General features: G+C 43.6%; 1 protein-coding gene across 3 annotated transcripts; it reads left to right on the top strand.

Annotated features, from left to right (window-relative positions):
• Nucleotides 1-2,291: 2,291 nt before the first annotated feature.
• On the top strand, nt 2,292-20,872 carry ZBTB24 (zinc finger and BTB domain containing 24). 3 transcript variants are annotated; one of them, XM_081044495.1, is made up of 7 exons: nt 2,292-2,475; nt 3,148-4,105; nt 6,441-6,608; nt 7,082-7,165; nt 7,848-7,931; nt 17,476-17,557; nt 18,297-20,872. In XM_081044495.1, exons 2-7 carry the CDS (start codon nt 3,151-3,153, stop codon nt 19,012-19,014), a joined length of 2,091 nt encoding a protein of 696 aa, XP_080900621.1. In that variant the 5' UTR covers nt 2,292-2,475; nt 3,148-3,150; the 3' UTR covers nt 19,015-20,872. The 3 variants fall into 3 exon arrangements, with proteins under 3 accessions (XP_080900621.1, XP_080900620.1, XP_080900622.1); XM_081044494.1 differs by having other exon boundaries at nt 2,295-2,475; nt 3,126-4,105; XM_081044496.1 differs by lacking the exon at nt 17,476-17,557 and having other exon boundaries at nt 2,354-2,475; nt 7,082-7,175; nt 18,297-20,625.
• The last annotated feature ends 474 nt before the right edge of the window (nt 20,873-21,346 follow it).

The following is a 21,346-nucleotide window of genomic DNA, read 5'->3' on the forward strand; positions in this document are numbered from 1 at the left end:
ATAAACTGATTTTAAAGTTTATTTAGAGAGGCAAAGGACGCGAAATAGCCAACACAATATTGAAGGAGAACAAAGTCAGAAAACTGACGCTACCTGACTTCAAGACCTATTATAAAGCTACTGTAATTGAATTGGTGAAAGAATAGACAAATAGGTCAATGGGACAGAAAAGAGACCTCTGAAATATACCTACATAAATATAGTGAACTGATCTTTAACAAAGGAGCAAATGCATTACAATGGAGTAAAGATAGTCTTTTCTACAAATGGTACAGGAACAACTAGACATCCACATGTTAAACAATGAATCTAGACACAGACCTTGCACCCTTCACAATAATTAACTCAAAGTAGATCACAGATCAAAATGTAAAATGCAAAACTATAAAACTCCTGGAAGATAACATGGAGAAAACCTAGATTACTTTTAATATGGCAATGACTTTTTAGATACTACACCAAAGGCATGATTCATTAAAGAAACGATTGATAAGCTGGACTTCATTAAAATGAAAAACTGCCCTGCAAAAGACACTGTCAAGATAAGAAGACAAATCACAGACTGTAAGAAAATACTTGCAAAAGACATATCTGATAAATATTGTTATTCAAAATATACAAAGAATTCTTAAAACTCAGTGAAATAACCCAGTCAAAAATGTTCAAAAGACGTGGACACTTCACTAAAGAAGATATGTAGATGTATAATAAGCATATGAAAAGATGCTCCACATAACATACCATTAGGGAAATGCAAATTAAAACAACAGTGAGATACCTCTACATATCTATCAGAATGGCGCAAATCCAAACCACCAACGACACTAAATGCTGGTAAGGATGAGGAACAACAGGAACTTTGACTCATTGCTGGTGGAAATGCAAAATGGTACAGTCACTTTGGAAGACACCATGACGGTTTCTTACAAGACTAAACACACTCTTACCATATGATCCATCAGTAATACCCATTGGTATCTATCCAAATGAGTTGAAAATTTATGTCCACACAAAAACCTGCACAAAGATACTTATAGCAGTTCTACTCATAATTGCCAAAACTTGAAAGCAACTAAGATGCCTTTCATTAGGTGAATGGATAAACTGTACAGTCCGACAGTGGAATATTACTCAACACTACAAAGAAATAAACTATCAAGCCATGAAAAGACATGGAAGAACCTTAAATGCATATTACTAAGTAAAAGAAGCCAACTGAAAAGGCCACATGCTGTATGATTCCAACTATATGACATTCTAGGAAAGACAAAACTATGGAGACAGAAAGATCAATGGTTTCCAAGGGTTAGCAGGGACAGAAGGATAAATAGGCAGAGCACAGAGGATTTTTAGGACACTGAAACTATTCTATATGATACTATAATGGGGGATACGTGTCATTATACATTTGTCCAAACCATAAAATGTGTGACGCCAAGAGTGAACCCTACTGAACACTATAGACTTGGGGGGTAATGCTGGGTCAATGTAATTCATCAGTTGTATAACAAATGTACCTCTCTGATGCTAAAGGTTGATAGCAGGGGAAGCTGTGCATATGTGGTGCAGAAGGTATATGGGAACTCTGTAGTTCTGCTCAGTTTTGCTGTGAACATAATATTTAAAAGGGGAAAATTGGTGAATTTTGAAAATACCATTTACTGTTGCTGTTTAGAAGTTATCTATAAGTGTAACGGTTTCCTTTAGAGGTAATTAGTATTTTCTTTCTACATTCTTTTAAGATCTCTTTATCTTTGATGTTTTGCAGTTTGACCACAATATATCTAGCTTTGGATTTTTTGTTGTTTAGTCTTCTTGGAATTTGTTATGCTTCCCAAATCTGTAGATTTGTGTTTTGTACCAATTCTGGAAAATTCTCATCATTATCTTTAAATATTGTTTCTCTCATTCTCACTAGTCTTTGCACATAGAATTACAATAGGTTATATTAGCATTAGGTGATGATGATGATGATGAAGGAGCAGGAGGAGGAAAAAGGGGGGAGGAAAAAGAGAAGAATGTAAAGGCGATTTCATTCATTCGTCACACATTCGAGACCTCAATGTGAGCTTCGGCGTCCAAGGTGATAACGCCATTCCTGCCCAACTCCCCCAATTCACTGCAAACACTAGACCCGCCTGGGCTCCCCTGGCGGCTCCGCCGGGGCCTGTGGGCCCCGCCCCGCCCCGCCCCGCCCGGCCCGGCCCCGCCCCGCCCCGCCCCGCCCCGCCCCGCCGGGGGTTGCTCCGTGGGCCACGTGATCCGGCGTCTACGCGCAGGCGGCCTCCAATGCCGCTACTTCCGGGTTGGCAGCAGCTGTGGCGGCGGCGGCCGAAGAGGTGAAGTCAGAACGGCGCAGGAACCGCAGCCTCCGGCCCCACGGAGCTGAAGACCCGCGAGGGCCCGGCGCGGGGGCGCCCGCCAGGCTGTTGGGTGCGCCGGTCGCGATCCAGGGCTCGCCGCGCCTGCAGAGAGGTAGGTGCGCCCGAGCCCGCGGTCCGTGGGTGCGGGACCTGCGGCCGCGTCGACCCCTCCCCAGCCGTCCGCTTCCGGGGCCGGGCCGGGCGGGCGCGCCGCCCCCGCTCCCCGCGCCGAGGGCCCCCAGCGCCGGGAGTCTCCGCTCGCCGCCGCCCGCCGGGGACGGTCCGCGCCGCCCTGGCAAAGCGCGGCTCCGGGCGCCCCACCGTATTATTTAATTATTACTTAACTGCTGCCTCAAAAGTCACTGCACACGTGTACGTTTTCTTCGCCCTTTTCGTATTTGGTTTCGCAGGACAGAATGGCTAATAGTATGGGAAATCGAGGTGTTCGTCCTCCTTCTGGTGTTTGTACAACGATGGAACGTTAGTGCTGGGAAGGACTTGAAGGATGGTTGGTCCCAGTACCTTCATTTTGCGGAGGAGAAAATAGGCCCTGCGAGGGGACGTGGGTGTGGGAAATTCACGCCGCGGGGTAATGGTACACCAGCCGTGAGAACGCAAAGCGAAGTTTTAAGTGTCCTTTTAATTTGAAGTGGTGGGTGGTACATTGCAGTGAGTAGTGTGAAGTGCATAGTAGGTTCTTCGGGGCTGGGATTAACTTTGTTCGTCAGTGCTTCCTCTCCTTCAGTCATTTTCTTATTTCAGGCTTAATCCTTGGCTTCTACAGAAAATGGCAGAAACATCATCAGAGCCTTCTGGGCAGCTTGTTGTGCACTCAGACACGCACAGTGACACTGTGCTGGCCAGTTTGGAGGATCAGAGGAAGAAAGGCTTTCTCTGTGACATCACTCTAATCGTGGAGAATGTGCATTTCCGAGCCCACAAAGCCTTACTGGCCGCCAGCAGCGAATACTTCTCCATGATGTTTGCTGAAGAGGGGGAGATTGGCCAGTCCATTTATATGCTGGAAGGCATGGTAGCCGACACATTTGGTATCCTGCTGGAATTTATTTACACAGGTTGTCTGCAGGCCAGTGAGAAAAGTACAGAACAAATTCTGGCTACTGCTCAGTCCTTAAAAGTCTATGACCTGGTAAAGGCTTACACAGACTTTCAAAATAACCATAGCTCCCCAAAGCCAACGACTTTGAACACGGCTGGTGTTCCCATGGTTGTTATTTCTAATAAGAAAAATGATCCTCCGAAGCGGAAGCGGGGAAGACCAAGAAAAGTCAACAGTTTGCAGGAGGGGAAATCAGAACTGGCTGCAGAGGAAGAAATACAGCTGAGGGTGAACAATTCAGTTCAGAACAGACAAAACTTTGTGGTTAAAGAGGGAGACAATGGGGTACTGCATGAAGAGAGTCCAGCAAAAGAAATGGAAGAGTCTGAGCCTGCTTGTGACCCAGGGAGAGGGGAAGGAATGCCCGCTGAAAAAGATGAGAACTGTGATCCTAAGACCCAGGATGGGCAGGACCACCAGACTCGGTTCAGCAAGCGGAGGATTCAGAGATCCGTCAAGCTCAAAGATTACAAACTTGTTGGGGATGAAGACGACCAGACTTCCACCAAGCGAGTCTGTGGAAGGAGAAAGCGCCCCGTCGGCCATGAGGCCCGTTGTAAAGACTGTGGCAAAGTCTTCAAGTACAATCACTTTTTAGCAATCCACCAGAGGAGCCACACAGGTAATTAGGCTTTCATAGCTTATTGGAATGTGTTTTGGAACAGTAATGATAATAGCTTTCATTTATTGTGCAATTTCTAGGTGATGGCATTGTAATAAAGCTTTTATACATGTGAGATAGGTAACATTATCCCCATTGCACAAACAAGAAGACCAAGTCCTGGAAAGCCTAAGTAACTTGCTCAGGTCATCCATTTATTGACAGAGCTGAAGCCAGGTAGCTGGATTCCAGAACTCTTCTTATTTGGAGGTGTTGGTTCAAGGCTGTAATGTCCAGGTATCAAGCTCTAGCCACATTCTGCTTTCTGACTCTTGAACATTCCTCATCTTGACCATAGCTATACTTTTGCCCAGGTCTGTCTGGACAGCTTTCTCACTCAACCATCCAGCTGTAAATGTCTTCTTTTTGGTCCCTCTAGCCCCACGCTGGCCAAGAGACCCTTCTGTGATGATGGAAATGTCCTCATCATCAGGTATAGTGCTGTCCAGTGTGGTAGCCACTAGCCATATGTGGATTTTGAGTTTGACATGTGGTGAGTGTGACTGAGGAACTGAAATTTTTATTTTAAGTAATTTAAATGGCTACCATATGGGATGGTGCAGCCCTCACCAGCAATCCCTTCCTCGTTTGAACCCTCTCTTACGCTTTTAACGCACTCTGCTTTGGGATCGATTTACTTACCACTTAAATAGTCCTTAACTTAATTGTAAACTTGCATATAGGGACTGGTGCTTAGGCCTGCTGTCATGCAGTAGCTTGCTGTCATCTGACCCAGTAGCAGCACTGTGGTTCTGAACCTGGCTGCACCTTAGAACCACCTGGGGAACTTTTAAAACCTACCAGTGCCTGAGCCCCAACCCCAGAGCTTCTGATTTATTTGTCTGGAGCCTTTGTGGTTTTTAAAAAATAGGTGAAAGCCCTGAATTCTGGTTCTTTGAACAGACACTTGAGAAATATTTGTTGAACTGTAATAAGAGCATAGTTTAAAGAGTTAACTAGTTCTACAAGATTTGTCAAGGAAAAGAGCATGTAGGATCTTCCTTTTTGACCCCAATATTCTGAAATTTTGCAGTGAATCACTTTAGTGGATCTGTTTTCTTCCATTTAGGTGGATACCAGTAAATCCACAGTCTAGAAACTCGTATCTTTCAGTTCCAGAAAGTTTTCTTGAATTATTTCATAGATGATTTCTCCCCTCCATTTTCTCTGTTCCCTCTTTCTGGAACTCCTGCTATTTGGTTGTTGAACCTCCTGGACCCATCCTCTAACTTCCTATCTTTCCTCCTGTTTCCCATCACTTTTTGCTGTACTTTCTGCGAGATTTACATTTATTCTTTCAGCCCTTACAGTTTTTCTATTTCTTCTCATATTTTTTTACTTGTAGATACTCTTTTTTTTCCTCTATATTCTTTTTTTTTTATTAGAGTCCTTTTTTTGTTTCACAATGTAATATCTTACCTCTGTGAGCATGTTAATAACATTTACTTATTAGGTTTTAACACTTTCTTCACCTTGGGCAGTTTCTGTTTTCTGCACGTTGCCTTTTCTCTTCTTGCTTGTTTGGACATCTGTTTCAACTATTAGAGGTCTTCCTTGAACGGTGACTTTAAAAAAAAATCATAGTCATGTAAAAATGGAAACTGTGGGTGTGGCGGGGGCCTGTAAACACTGGCCTTGCTGCAGGTGGCGTGGCTGGCCCCCACTTCCTTGCTAATGTTCTCGTATCTTGAGCTCTTCACATTCCAGGCGAAGACTCTCCACTCTCCCATCTGAAGGCTATAGGCCTGGCTGCCAGTGTCTAGAGCGGGAAAGGGAAGATGGCTGGAAGGAGTATCCAGCATAAACTGACCTGCTCTCCGAGTGGTCATCTCATTCTCCACTATGCTGGGAGACCTCTAATCCCGGGACTCCCAGTCCAGAGACCTTTTGTTTTTTTTACCCTCTACAGAGAACAGTCTCCATCTTCTGTTGGGGATGGGGCCAGTCTCCTGGCTCTGGAACAGGAAACTGCATCTGAGGCGTCTAACTACCTTTGAAATAGACTGTCATTTACCCTCCTTACTCCCATTTTCAGAAATAACAGCTGTCATTAATTCCTGAGCCTTATGGAGGCTCTGTCTTAAAAATTACGTTGTATTTTAGCACTCCTTGCTTCTGGCCTCAGATTTATCGATTCCAGCTTGCAAAATTTTATTGCTGATGCTGTCTCTCCTGTTCATTGGCCTTTTCGATATGTGCCTGTTAAGAGTCATCCCTTTATTGTCTTTAATTTGGAAAGAAACAGAAAGATGTGCAGATTCTTGCTTACTCCAATTTTCTGGGGTTTTTATTTCAGGGGAGCGACCTTTCAAGTGTAACGAGTGTGGGAAAAGCTTTACCCAGAAGCACTCCTTGCAGGTCCACACCCGGATACACACAGGCGAGCGGCCATACACCTGCACTGTGTGTAGCAAGGCTCTCACCACCAAGCACTCGCTGCTGGAGCACATGAGCCTGCACTCAGGTAGCCGGACTGGCACCGGAGGGTCAACCGCCACCAGATTCCCATTTCCGGGGTGGGCATTGTCATGATCTAGATAGTCTCAGTCTGGTGTCATTTCCCATGTAGTATCATTGAAAGGCAGAATTATGCGTCTGTCAGATAGTTCTGCACAGCATTGAGCCTTAAGGTAGGGCTTATAAACAGGCTGCTGGGAGGTCACTGGCACCTGCTGGGAGGTGCAAATGTGTTTTGTTTAACCACCAGAGTTTAGAATTACTTTACTTTGGATACTTTTGGGGGAAACTTAAATTCTCCAGTTCTAACCCAGTCTCCACCAGTCTCTATTGCCTTACATACCTTTGCGCAGTTATGTTAACTGTGGTAAACTGAAGTCATTGGGTTTATAGACAAGTCACTTGTATGATTCGTAGAAAAAGGCCTTCTAGGTCTTTATACTTTTTGCATGTTTTAGTGTTTTGTTTTTTTATTGGCAGGACAGAAGTCTTTTACCTGTGATCAGTGTGGAAAATATTTCAGTCAGAAAAGACAACTAAAGAGCCATTACCGAGTTCATACAGGTACAATAAAGTGAGAAAAAATTTGGATTGGTCGGGGAGAAATGGCAAATACAAGGTATTTCTGAAACATTAGGTTTATGTTGTGGAAGATAAATGAGTATTTAGGGAAAAGTCTTAAAAAGCAATGTAAATGAGATGTTCTTGTGTTATTCTCGCTATCGTGTCATTTGTATTTAATTTTATGCTACAGTTTGATGCCACACACAGAAACCGTACAGAATTGGTATCTTTCAAAAGTGCCACTTGACCAAGAGGACGCCAGTGTATTGGTCGTTTGTGGTGCCTGGACAGAGATGTCACCACCCCGTAGCTGTCTGTCCAGGCTGTCTGCAACCTGATTGCAGCCATTGGCCGTTTTTCTTTCCTGCTAACTGATAAGATAACTGATAAGAAATGAATGGGGGGTTGGGAGCATCACTTGAGATTAACTGGCCACCGTCATACCAGTGCTTCAAGGGAAAAAGGAGATTATATTTGGGGAACTCTTTTATAGTTGTCTCTGGGAAGCAGTAAGTTGCATAGGAAAATACTGTTACCAAATTATTAAAATAATATATTGTTGTTTTTATTAAAGTACCATATTTAAAGTGATTATTTTTCAGGGAAGTGCTTTAACACAGATCACTGAAGAAATGCAGGGAGAGCATATATGCACTGACACTTTTTTTATTGTTGCGACAAGGCCACTCATTACCGGAATGCAACCACTGCCATCGCAAATTCATGGACGTGTCTCAGCTAAAGAAACATCTACGAACACACACAGGTAAAACTCTACCTCATCCTTCCTTTCTAGTGTACTTCATGTTTTCAAGAGAGTGAGGAATGAAGTACTCGGAGTCCCCTCCTGACTGTGTTTATTGTAAATTAGTGGGAATTTTATAAGCAGATCATGCATGTAATGTAAAAGTCTGAGGCAGAATGTTGTCAACATCTGTGGGGAAATCACATCTCTGTAGATTAGCAAAACGGAGATTACTTAGCACTATTCATACAGGGGAATTATTCTAATACACAAGATAGTACAAGTCTGTGTCTGGTTCTGTGTTTTACTCTTAATTTATTTCAGCACTAAAGATTATCAAGATAATTTTTTTAGAAAAGGAAGCAAAATGAAACACCATGGTAACATAGGCACTGAGGACTTTCCACTTTCTCTCCAGGAACCAGTACTTATAATGTAAACATTGCTACTTCCAGAAAAATGAGCTTCAGGGTTAAAGAGGAAACAGGAGTGATTCAGGCAAGTCACATTCTGCGCTTGAGATCAGAAAAGTTAAAATGGGGACCTTTTAGACCTTGGAGTAAAGAGCACTTCAAAATAAACCTGGAGGTCAGCCCAGTGGCTCAGGTGGTTGGAGCCCCATGCTCCTAACGCCAAGGTCCCTGGTTCGATTCCCACATGGGCCAGTGAGCTGCGCCCTTTACCGCTAAGATGGTGAACAACAGCTCTCCCTGGAGCTGGGCTGCCAGGAGCTACTGCGGGCTGCTGTGAGCTGCTGCCGCCATGAGCGGCCAGTGGCCAACATGAGTGGCCGGCAGCCATCATGAGCTGTCATGGGCTTCTGTGTGCTGCCGTGGGCTACCGTGTGCTGCCATGAGCAGCTGGTGGCCTGTGTGAGTGGCCGACAGCCTGCGAGAGCTACCGTGAGCGGCCGACCTACGACTGGCAACCTACTGCCTCGGCCAGGGTTGGGGGGAGCGCAAGGCTCATAACACCAGCATGGGTCAGGGAGCTGTGTCCTACACAACTAGACAATGGTCTGAACCAGAGTGGAAGGGAGAGGCGGGGAGGGGGAAAAAATAAACCTGTTAGATTTTCTAAGAAAAATACTCTAATAGAGGTTAATTATGTAATGATTTTGTTAAATTATCTACTAAAATTCTGTATCAGATCAGTTTATGTTGCTCTGGAAATTTTTTTCAAAAATGCAAGTTTTTTTCCTTAAAGTATCTTGCTTTTTTAAAGTAAATGTCTGATAGGGTATGAGTTTAATGAAGATGAATCTCTATATACAGTCTTTCTGCAGACATTATCATAAATAACTTGTGTGAAATTTAAATCACCCACTGAACACATATTTACTGGGTACCAGGCACTGTTCTAGGACCTGGGGAAACAGCAGTGAATGAGGTGCACAGAACCCCTGCTCTTGAGGGGCTGACTTTGGAACAGGGCAAAGGACAACTGTGTAACGTGTTAGGTGAGGGTAAGTGCAATGAAGAACTAACTGTAGAGGAAGGGGACTGGGAGCAGGAAGGAGAGCTGTCCTTTTATGTGGGGATTGTCTGGGAAGGCCTCGCTGACGAATGCCATGCGGCGTGAGCGAGCCACTGTCCAGGAGAAGAGCTTCCCAGGCGGGGGGAGCAGTAGGCACAAAACCCTGAGACGGGAGAGTTTCTGACGTGCCGGAGAAATGCCAGGAGGCAGAAGCATCTGAGGTAGAGCCAGGAAGTGGGCGTAGGAAGACACGGGCTAGGCGGATGTCAGAGACTGTTGGTGTCCGTGTACGGCCAGGGTTCTCCGCCTCGCTGTGTGCTGCAGTCACCTGAGAAACTTTAAAAAAAGAAAAGGCCTGGTCCTAACCCCAGAGATCTTGATTGAATTGACCTGAGGTAGGGCCTTGGAACTGGTATTTTTAAAAGTTTCCTAGGCAATTCTAATCAACACTCAGGCTTAAGAACGTTCGAGGCCACAGTAAAGACGTGGGGGTTGATTCTGAGAGGTGACTTGGAGGACCGACGTGACATGACTTAGCATTTTAATAGGATCGCTCCAGCCACCATGCGGGGTGGGGTGAGACAGGGTGCAGGCACCCAGAAGGGTGGGAGGGCCCATGGGAAGTTATTGTGACAATCAAGGGCTTGGCGCAGTGTGGCAGCAGTGGAAGTGGTGATGAATGTCCAACTCTGGATATACTCGGAAGGAACTGTCTGCGTGGTTTGCTCCTGATTGGGTGTGAGGGTGAGAGAAAGGGGAGGCAGAGGAAATGGGCAGGATGAAACACGGGGAGACTACAGGAGGAATAAGCCAAGAGTTCTGTTTTGGACATGTGGGGTCTGAGATATCTATTTGACATCAAGTGCAGATGTGGAGGGCGCCAGTGAATATTTGAGTTTGGATTTCATGGGAGACGTGCGAGCACAGAGACAAATTTACGTGCTTCCACATCTCCCTGTAAGTAGCATGTGAAGCTGTGAAGAGAATGCCTAGTGAGGGGTGTCAGTGGAGGAGAGCCGAGGCACCCGGTCTGGAAGGTATTGGTGAGGCTTCTGGTCTTCATGAGATGTAGGCCTTGAAATGGGGTTGAAAGGAACAGAAGTTTTCTCCATAATCCCAGCAAACTCTTCTCCACTCTCTACTTTGAGGAGAAGCAGAAGAGGGAAGTGAAAAATATTTGGTGGGTAAAAAAGCAAGCAAAAGGGACTCTGTGAAGTGGTTCACATGACTTAGAAATAAGAAATCAAACCCATCAAAAATTGGACTCTGAGGGTAGGGGTTATGGCCCACCTGTCTCTAGCACAGAAAATGTGCAGTGTTGTTGCAAGGAGTTGACATGCCACTTCCCTGGACCCCAGGCAGAGTGGAAGGTGGAGGGGAGGGCTGCCCGGCAGAGCTGGCACTCACCTCTGCAGGTAGTGGTGTGAACAGTCCTTACCGGGCAGGGCAGGCTTAAGCGGGCCAGGTCAGGAAGCACTATTGCAACAGTGGGGCCATACGCAGTGGGAAAAACCAAGACTGACATCTCTTAGCTCTTTAAGGACAAGACTATCACTGGGTTAAATGCCCTGTGCCAAACCCAAGAAGTCAGAGATAAGTAAGAAATGCTGTTTTCCCTAAGAGGGCATTTTCAGTGAGGGAGATGGATGTGTTTTAAAATTCAGGCAGGAAAAAAAATTGAGGCAGAGTATCAGACAGACAGGCAGTGCTGGTGAGGTCACCACAGCTTGGGTTCTCGTACCTGGAGCCAGTCAGGTTTACAGGAACCGAGCCAGGCCAAGCCAATCATATGAGCAATAAGCCAGCAAGTGTATTAACAAAGGGACTACGCCTTTCTATTGATCAGAGTACTGCCTTCCTGACATCAGTGTACCTGAAAACCAAGTTAGTGATCAGAAGATTGCTTGGTGACCTGGGGGCAAGTTCAGGGAATTGGCCCAGGCCATGGAGAAGCCTGGTGAGTGACCTCTGACCCCACAGTACAGTCCAGCCCTCCAGTGTCCCTGTCCCTTGCATGGTGTTACATAAACACTAATTCTGCCCACTGGGCTCCCACTTACATGTAGATGCCCTGCCTGGTAACGCATAATCTCATTAATTAAGTCACAGCTTTCATTCACAGCCTCATTTTGTTGGTTTGGATTTGAAGCTTCCTAAATCTCCTCAGCCTTGTGTTTCCAAACCACCCATTAATGTTGCTTGTCCCTATCTTGGTGAGATCTGGGAGCCCCTCACTGTAACATACCCTTACAGAGTCCACGTGTGACCTAGTAAGAGTCTCAGTACGATCCACAGTAGAGGCGTGAACATGGTAACAGAAATGATCCACTTTCCCTGGGAAGATCTGGGAAAGCATCCCAGAGGAAAGACCTGGATCTTGAAGCCAGAGGAAGTGCTGGATGGACAAAAGAAGTGAGAAGAGGCGTTCCCAGCCAGGAACAGAGGGTGCAGAGATATTGAGGAGGTGAGAGGCTAGCATCCGAGGGCCACAGTAAGGAAATGCCACCAGGAACAGCAAAAGTGAGATTGCCAGCAAGGGTGAAGGCAGGTGCGGGGGGGACCTTTGGGCAGAAAGGAGGCATGTTTTGATTTGTGTATTGGAAAGAACTCGGGCAGCCCCAGGAGGATGGACAGAGTGGAATGAGTCAGGTAGCAGGCTCCTGAGGGAAGAAAGATGAAGGCTTTGGGTCCAGAGAGTGGAAGTAAGAGATGTATTTAAGAGATCTGTAGTGACTGCAAACAGGACAAACTGTTCACATCCAAAATACTGAGTGCCCCAGTAGAAAACTGAGCCGGAGACATAAAAGGCACATCATAGAAGACATAGGAATGGCCAGTAGACGTATAAAATAATGTTAACTGCACTAATCATCAAAGAAAAATGTCCACTTACTTTTACCCATTACATTGGCACATATGTGAGGAAATGGGCAACTTTATGTTCTGTTGGTGGGGATATAACTTGGGAGCTTTCTGGAAGGAACTTTGGCAATGTATATCAAAATGTAAACAGCCCAATTGTGAAAAGATGTTGGCGTAAGGATATTCATAAGTAGGATTGTTTATAAGGTCTCAAGCTTAAAAACTACCACAATACCTCAGTGTCCATTAGTAAGAGATTAGTTAGGTAAATTTTGGACAGGATACATAGTGAAACACAGCACATACAATAGTGGTGTGGCTTTATTTGACATTACAGACCAGCATGCTCTGGACAATCTATGGGGAAGGAAGAAACTTTCCTCTATGCTCCTAGGTTCTTACAGCTGGTCTAATTATAGACATGAAACAGGTTAACGAGAAAAAATAGTCCAATTACATACATACATACCAGAACCCCACATACGTGAGAGGCTGAGTGACAAAGGGAAGATGACTTACGTATGACATTCTGAGCCAAAGAATGAGGTAAGTTGCCTTGGGGCTTCAGAAGCGGGGGGGATGGTATGATAATAGAATAATAATAGCAGCTGTTCAGTAATTAGAAGTTTGCCCTGCCCTGTAGATAGGTCCTAAAGAGTTATTTCCGGTGATATCTCCTCTTATGGGCAAGGCCCCTAATTTAAATTCTTTAAGGGAGAAGTGAAAATTTCTCCTTAGTCCACAGGGTCTCAGTTGCCTTCAGCTCAAAATAATTCACGTACCAAGTGGCACATCCTGCAGTGTCCTGTCTGAACCCTTTCAGTCTCACCTTTGAAATTTCCTGAGAAGTTTCACCTTCCAGAAGTTGGGTTGATAGATTGTTCCTTATCTCATTAAACCAGCCTTGTCTTAAAAATAGGTCAGTTCAGTCTAACATTTGTATCTGGCTTCAGGAGACAGTAATGCAGGTGGGCTCCCAAAGTTAGGCCTGTGGTTCGGGCAGTGAGGTATTTACTAAGAGGCATCTGTGAGGAAAAGGAAAATCAATGGTTAATAATTGGAACAGACTAGTCCTAGTTCCTGAGTTCTGAAGGAACCACATTGAGGAGATTGCTAGATGTCGGGTTTGAAACATCTTCAGATGGAGTGGAGGCAGGCAAGTGACAATCTGATAGATTTTCCTAGTCTGCATTTTGAATGTCTCGGTGATCTTTCTACAACAGGCACGACGGTTCTCCATGTACAAGCTTATTGTGGTCATTTCTCTGAAGTTTATGTCAAGTTGTCCCACTTTAGCTTGCCTGGGTTTGGGAAAAAGGCACTTTGAGTTCTCAATTATTCCAAGTCAGGAGGGTGGGAGAAAAAATTGGAAGCATTAGTTTGGAGAGTCATAGTCAGATATAGGGAGGAGCTAGAAGAATTCAGGATCCAGTCCAATTTGCGAATAGGAACAAAACTTCAAAAGACAGTGAACAACACTAGAATTTAATATCCACAAAGGCATATTACTGAAACATAATCTTTTCTCTAAAATCACCCCCATTTTTACCAAACATGAGATAAGTCTAGTTTCAACAAACTCAGCCTGTTATTTAAATAGGAACAGCAAGAACGATAATTAACCTATAGACTCTTTTAAGTCTATTTGTAATTTTATCAATTTTTATATTTCTGTATTATTTCACCAGTGGGTTTTGGTATCATAGTTCATGGATTTCCCATATAAGGGAGTCCTGGAAATTTCTCTTTTCTGTTCCCTGACTGTATTGCCTACTTTGTGTAAAAAGACTTTGGGTCCCTCTCAAGGAGTCAAACCAAGGGACCCTGGTCCTTTTGTCAATCTTTAACTTATTTAGTCGGCCTAACTGCTGCCCCAAGGATTGCTGGTCATGTTTTTCATTATAATTTCTGCCTTGCAGCTATTTTAGTTTCTCAAAGGTAAACAGGATTTGTTTGGGGCCCTTTGATGTTGGTGGGCCAACAGGGGGAGCTTTGGTCCATCCAGCCATTGGCAGTGCTTATTACTGGTGAATCCTTCGTTTGAACTCTGTCGACATCCATTTTATATGTCCCAGGTTTTTTTAATGACCATTTTATATGTCCCAGGTTTTTTAAATAACTAGTCCACCCTGCTGGGACTAGTCCTGTGACTTTCTGTTTTTTTTTTGTTTCACCCCTATCAATGTTTGCTTTATTCACCTGTTTCTTAAAAATTTCTACCTTGTTGAGAAGAATCCCTGGACTCTCCTCTTGGCCTCTCCCATTCTCTTGTTAATTAACCTAATGTTTTTATTTGCATCTGTGAGACCTATGAGAGAAAACAGAGACTACAAAATCGATGTTTTTCTCTTTTTATTATTAAGGGAATTCTTAAGACTAGGTGCTATATTTCTTTGAATCCACTTTTAAAATTTGGTCTTTCCATGGTACCAATAAAACAGCTGTTAGGATGAGAGCTCTAAAAATGTTCGAATTCAGATGTATTTCCAATTGAAAGGATCCACCCTCTCTCTGGCCTTGACAAGTAGTATCTTAACAGTGACTCAAACCAGTAAACCTTTTTGTAGCTTAGTCAAGGGCCACACAAGTGTGTGAAGAATGCAGCCCTCACAAGATCCAGAAAGTTCACTCCCAGAGTACTCTTAAGACATTAAAAAGGCAGGCAGTCAAGCAATGAAGATGAAGATGATAAAGTCCCCTCATGGAATTTCCCTGAGAGCTGGCACAGAGGGACAAAAAGACAAAGAGAGCTGCCCGGAATGGAATCCCCAGTCTCTTTGGCTGCCAAATGTGCTAAGTACACCTTCTGGATGGCAGAGACCAAAGAGGCAAAACCAAGCTCTCAAAACATAGAATAAGACAAATGACGTAACACACAAAACAGTGACCATCTCTGGAAGGAAAGGATCAATAAAGATCCAGAGTACTCACACCACATAATCAAAAATGACTAAACCCAAGGAACTAGTTCCAGAAATATTTTTTCCTCCTAAATTTAGAAAAGGGGGAAAAAAGGCTCTCACCACTGAGCGCTGCAGGTAGAGATCTGGGAGTGTGACTTGACAAGAATTCTTACCTTTGCTGGCTCGTGCGAGGCCCCAGGATTCTTCTGCAGCAGCTTCCGGGTGAGCAGCGGCTGGCCAGTGAAGTATCCTGCTCACAGCGCCAACTGCGAGGGAGGAAGAAACTTGCCTCTACCCTTCCAGGTCTTTTTGTCTGGCTTCACAATCAAACAGACATGAGACAGATTTATAAGCGAGAATGACCAAATTTAATTACATAGGTACATATGGGAACACCACATACGCGAGAGAGGCAGAGACAGAAAGGGAAAACGGGGTAATAATGACATTCAGCTAAGGAAGAGGTAAGGTGCGTGGGGCTTCACAGGGGTGAGAGGTCATGCACAGGATGATAAGAAGTGCAGATATTCAGTAATTAGTAGTTTTCCCTGCCTTATAGATAGGTCATAAAGTTATTTCTCGTGATTACTCTCATTATGGGCAAGGCCCCCAATTTAAATTCTTTAAAGGGGAGGTAAAAGAGTCTCGTGAACCCACAGGCTCTCGATTGCCTTCAGTTCAAAGCAATCCTCATGCCATGCAGAAGCCTGTTCTGAACCCCTTCAGGTATCACAGCATAGAATTGCATACTCATTCACAAAGAGATGTCCGGAAAGATGTTCATCTCAGTGTTACGTAGCTCTCTCATGTGAGGGGAATTTGGAGTGGTTTTTACAAAAATACGTTGTGCTTTTTGCTATTACTCGAGTCTGTTTTGTACAGTGAACACGATTTTTAAAGAAAAACAAACCTATTTCATTCAAAATTAAAATGTATAGAACTGAATTGCCATTGAGCATGAACACAGAGTGAACTAGAGATGTCATGTGACTGTTGGGCCTGGCTGGGGCTTGGATGGTGCTACTATTACCCAAAAAAGTTACTCCAGGTTTGAACTGATGGTGATGGGAAATCAGCTGTGATACCCAACGAGCCCCAAGTAGTTGGTACTGTCAGGCGCTGGGGTGCGAATTTACAAGTCATCAGAGTCGGAGTTGGTAGCATGTACTGCTGAGAAGAGGGTCTAGAAGGGAAACCCTTGAGTTACTTAAACATTTCTGTGGGCCTCCCCTTGGGTGGAACCGTGAGAGTCATATCATATCTCGGCCCCATCCTTTAATCGCTGTTGTCTAATCCTCCTATAAGCAACTTCCTTCTGGCCCCACTGCCACCCAAGCCCTTGTCCCTTCACCCTTCTTTCCTTCCTCTCCATCTGCCTCCTGCACTTCATGGCCCAGACCTCAGCATTTCATGTCTGACTGTTAGGAGTTCCTGCCAAGTGCTACTGCCTCCAGCCCACCCGTCCCAACATTTCCATGTCTATTTTCTCAGTGCTTTTGTCATGTTCTGCTAAAAATGTCCAGAAGTTCCACAGGTCCTCTGCCAGGAATTGATGGCTCTTTGTGGCCTGGGTTGACCTTTTAGCTCCACCTCGGAGTAAATGCTCACTTTACACCTTAGAGTAAATCCTCACTTTGTCCACATCACGCAGTCATTTCCAACACCCAACTTCTGTTCATACTGTTTATCCTAGTGGGGGTGGGCGGACAGATCTGTGACTCCTTGTAGGCCCTGGGCTTTGGCTTTCATGTCTGGATGGGGACCATTAGGGTTTGCACAGGAGGATGAAATGATCTGAATGCATAAAGACAGGGCAGCAGGCGCAGAAGTGGGGAGGCCCACTAGGAGGCTGCTGCAGAGAGGTACTGTCACCCCTGGGCCAGAGGTGGCAGCGGAGGTGGCCGGAAGTGGTCTGATTCTGGGCACATTTGGAATGTAGATATCAGTGTAAATAATATGTAAATCACCCTGGTGCACAGAGGTCCTTAGAAGGTCAGGAGTGCTGCCTAACCTAGGGGTAAGGTAGGAGAGTGGATGCTATGGGAGTAAAGGTGGTGTGTTCCTTTGTTCCCTGCATATACTCGCTTAGCTCCCTGCTTCCGTTTTTAAGTTGAAAGGAAACAACTGCACCCTACACTTCTCTGCATCTTCTTGGCACTTAGCGCACAGTACTTAGGAACGTAGTAGGTGCTTCGTAAGTGCTTACCGCGTTCATGCTTATTAAGGATTCAAGTGGTATTTCTTTTTTATATTGTGAAACTTTGGTGATTTTGGCTTTTTGTTTTATGTTGAATGTATATTTCTAAATATTTTCCTTTTTTTAGGTGAGAAGCCATTTACTTGTGAAATCTGTGGCAAATCTTTCACAGCAAAGAGTTCTCTCCAGACCCACATCAGAATCCATCGGTAAAGATACGTCTCTCACATGGAGCTCTCATTCGGCTTTGGTGTTCAGTAGGGCGACATGTGGTACCTATAAAATCCTTTTCCCCAAATTATTACTGGTAGAATTCAATGTGTACTTTATTATTTTTCAAAATCTTTTCAGTAAAGAAATTCCTCACTTAGGTGGTATCAAGAAAACTGATTCTAGCCAGTGAAAGTTTGTATCCTTGATTTTATTTCTTGAATTTTGTTTTGGGCTAGGGGCCTAAATCGTTAGCCAAAAATAAATGCGTAATTTTTTTGAATAAATATTTTTGTTCACACAACTTACTTCAGATTGCATGTAGTAGATAGATCTTCTGGCAGCATCACAGATAATTAGGGGCTACTCAAATTTTAATGTTGAAATTAGTCATCTGTACTTATTTGGCCATTAGAGTCAAAAAATTGGCTGTGAGAACTAGAAACAAAAAAGAACTCTGTGTTTACTATGTAAATATTTACTTTCTTATCTGAAATAAGTACTAGGGAGCCATAAAATTTTATCACATCTAGTCCAACCCCATCCACCACCCTTAGATACACCCTCCCCTTTTTTTCTTTTTTTTTTAATAGAAACTTACTGAGTTAGTAGAACCCGTGACTTGGGACTCCCGGTCTAGTTAGTTTGCCTGTATTCTTGACTGCTTCTCCCTCAGTAACCAGGAGGTAATAAATAGATCTTTCTGTGTTTAATGGAACACGTTATGTTTTCTTGTAGAGGAGAAAAGCCATACTCGTGCGGCATATGTGGCAAATCTTTCTCTGACTCCAGTGCCAAGAGGAGACACTGCATTCTGCACACGGGCAAGAAGCCCTTCTCCTGCCCAGAGTGCAGTCTGCAGTTCGCTCGCTTAGACAACTTGAAGGCTCACCTGAAAACCCACAGCAAAGAGAAACACATGTCGGATGCCAGCAGCGTTTCCAGCCGTAATAGTGGGGAGGAGGTCAGGAATATCCTTCAGCTGCAGCCCTATCAGCTCTCTACCTCTGGAGAGCCGGAAATTCAGCTTCTTGTCACCGATTCTGTACACAACATCAATTTCATGCCTGGTCCTAGCCAAGGCATCAGCATCGTTGCCACAGAGAGTTCCCAGAACATGACCGCAGACCAGGCCACTAACCTCACCCTGCTCACGCAGCAGCCGGAGCAACTACAGAATTTAATTCTTTCAGCCCAGCAGGAGCAAACAGAACACATTCAGAGCCTCAATATGATTGAAAGCCAGATGGAGCCCTCGCAGACTGAGCCAGTGCACGTAATCACACTCTCCAAGGAAACCTTGGAGCATCTTCACGCCCATCAGGAGCAAACAGGGGCGCTCCACTTAGCAAGTGCTTCCGATCCCGCTCAGCACCTGCAGCTGCCACCGGAGCCTGCGCCACCGCCCAGCCACCAGGTGCCCCAGCCCACACCGCTGAGCCAGGAGCAGAGCTGACCTGGGAACCAGTCTGACTGCTCTGATGGCCTCTGCTCTGTGAGGCAGCTATCACTGATTGTGCGCTGGAAGTCAGGCGTCCTGAAACACGCACTCACAGATGCTTACACAAACAGCTACCTGAGAGTTGTAATCCTTTCCATCCAGGCAGCAAGATGTTTGTGTCATGTCCCGAATATCGTACAGATCGGGATTTAGCATTTCAATATCAAATAGTTTTTGCTTCATCTACTACATCTCGTAAAGACTTGGATGATTGTTCTTTGGGAGTATTAATTTAGACTTTTGTGTAAATACTGAATGTTCACAGCCATAGATTATGGAGTTGCTGACCTTGCCAGTTATATATTTTTTTTATTTTTTAGAGCAAAGGAAGTCATACGAGTATGTTGAATTCGGTAGAAGGGTGGGTTCCACTTCCTAATTTCTCACAGGCAACACGATTGGCTCGACAAGACAAGTCAGACTTCTAGATCTGTACCTGCAGTGATATTTGATCTTCATGAAGAAGTTAGAGCTTTCTTAATTATCCTGGAATAAAAAATTTGTTCAGTGTAATTTGTGTTAAATACACTGTACTGAATTCTAATTGACCTCAGAAAATGTTGATCTGTATATTATGTCTGATAAATTTCTGGAGATGTAATCTATTTTTATTGCAAATACATTAAATCTCACAAAATGAACACATTATTTTAAAAAGTAAATATATTTTCATAATCTTAAAAGTAATTTTGAGCCTCAGAGACTTACTAGCCAGCGTGTCTATAATCGTATTATTTTAAACAGTTGTCAAAAGATTAAATTATGTTTGGGTTAGGTTTTCCAGACCAGCATATTTTATTGAATACGCTTTCTCTCAAGTAAAACTAGTGGAGGATTTTTGAGAAAAGAAGGTGGGCACATTTAGAATACGAGTATGGAAATTAACAATGCTGGTGGAGAGTAGGGGTAATCTGCCCTAAAGTTACTAGGGTATTTGTTTTCTTATTTTAGACATCTTTGATTGCCACCTGAATCAAATTAAATTTGGAGGTTAAAGTAATAGAGAATTTTTCAGGTTTGAGAGAAGATGAAAGCAGTTTTTTTTAGATATTTGCCAAAATATATCTTACTATGTATCATTCACAAAATTTCTAAAATGATTTCTTATATGTATCAACCAAAGTAATATTAAATCAGACCTGACTAGAGCAAAGGTATAATTTTTGCAAATACAGTTAATGCCTTAAATATTATTTCAGGTTCTTGACTTAGTCATTTAAACTATGTACTTTATTCTTAAAATGCAAAGTTTTTACTGGGTTTTCAAAACTTACTGGCCCACATTTTCTCCAGGAGATAAATAGTATTCAAGTAAATAAACATCTAAGTACTCACTGTGGATAGCGGGATCATTATTCAGGTAATATGGCCACTGTAAGTCAAGTTTAGCTTTATGACAGTCTATCTCTGCACTAAGAGAAGTTTAATGTGAACCACATATGTAATTTTAAATTTCTAGCAGCCATATCAAAACAAGAGGTGAAATTCATTTTAATAAAATAGTTTATTTAATCCATTATTTGCCACATAGTATCATTTCAACATGTCATAAATATAAACATGTATTAAGATATTTTACATCCTTTTTTGCGTACTAAGTCTTCAAAGTCTGGTGTGTCTTTGACAGTTACTGCACACTTCTTTTGGGTGCTAATGTGCACCAGACACACTTCATCCGTATTTAGAATTCATGCAGTTTTACAGGTGAAACTGCATATTCAGGTAGTTGCAAACATACTTTTTCAAATAACTAAAATGAGCATGAGTTTTTAAAATATATTAAAATGAAAACCCAGTTCCTGGGTCACACTAGCTGTGTTGCGAGTGCTCAATAGCCACATGTGGCTGGTCGCGCTTGGGTGGCACAGGCCTGTTTCTGGCTTGGGAGCCAGTCTCAGCCATAAATATACCTTCTGGAAGAGTTCTGAGTTATTTGACCAGCTGTCAGAGGGAAACGAGAAAATGATAGCTTTATAAATCCAGCCTCTTCTGGGTCCCACATACACATTCTGCCCCTTTGAATGAAGTGCAGAATTTTAAAGTTCAGTGACTGTACCCAAAGGAAATGTCAATGTACATAAAAAAGTTTCTGCTCTGCCTGAGAAATTTCTGGCTCAGTGTTTCACAACTCACTTTGTACTACAGTTGACAGTTCTTAAAATTGTTTCACAAGTGCAGAAATACAAATTGTACTTCTTAGGAAGTAACAGAATCTTTGCTTCCGGTCTACTGATAAGACCTTTCACTTTTGATGGTGAATCTTTGGTTTTCTCTCAGTAGAGAAAAC

Source organism: Rhinolophus hipposideros, assembly GCF_964194185.1.
Source record: "Rhinolophus hipposideros genome assembly, chromosome: 3".
NCBI lineage: Eukaryota > Metazoa > Chordata > Mammalia > Chiroptera > Rhinolophidae > Rhinolophus > Rhinolophus hipposideros.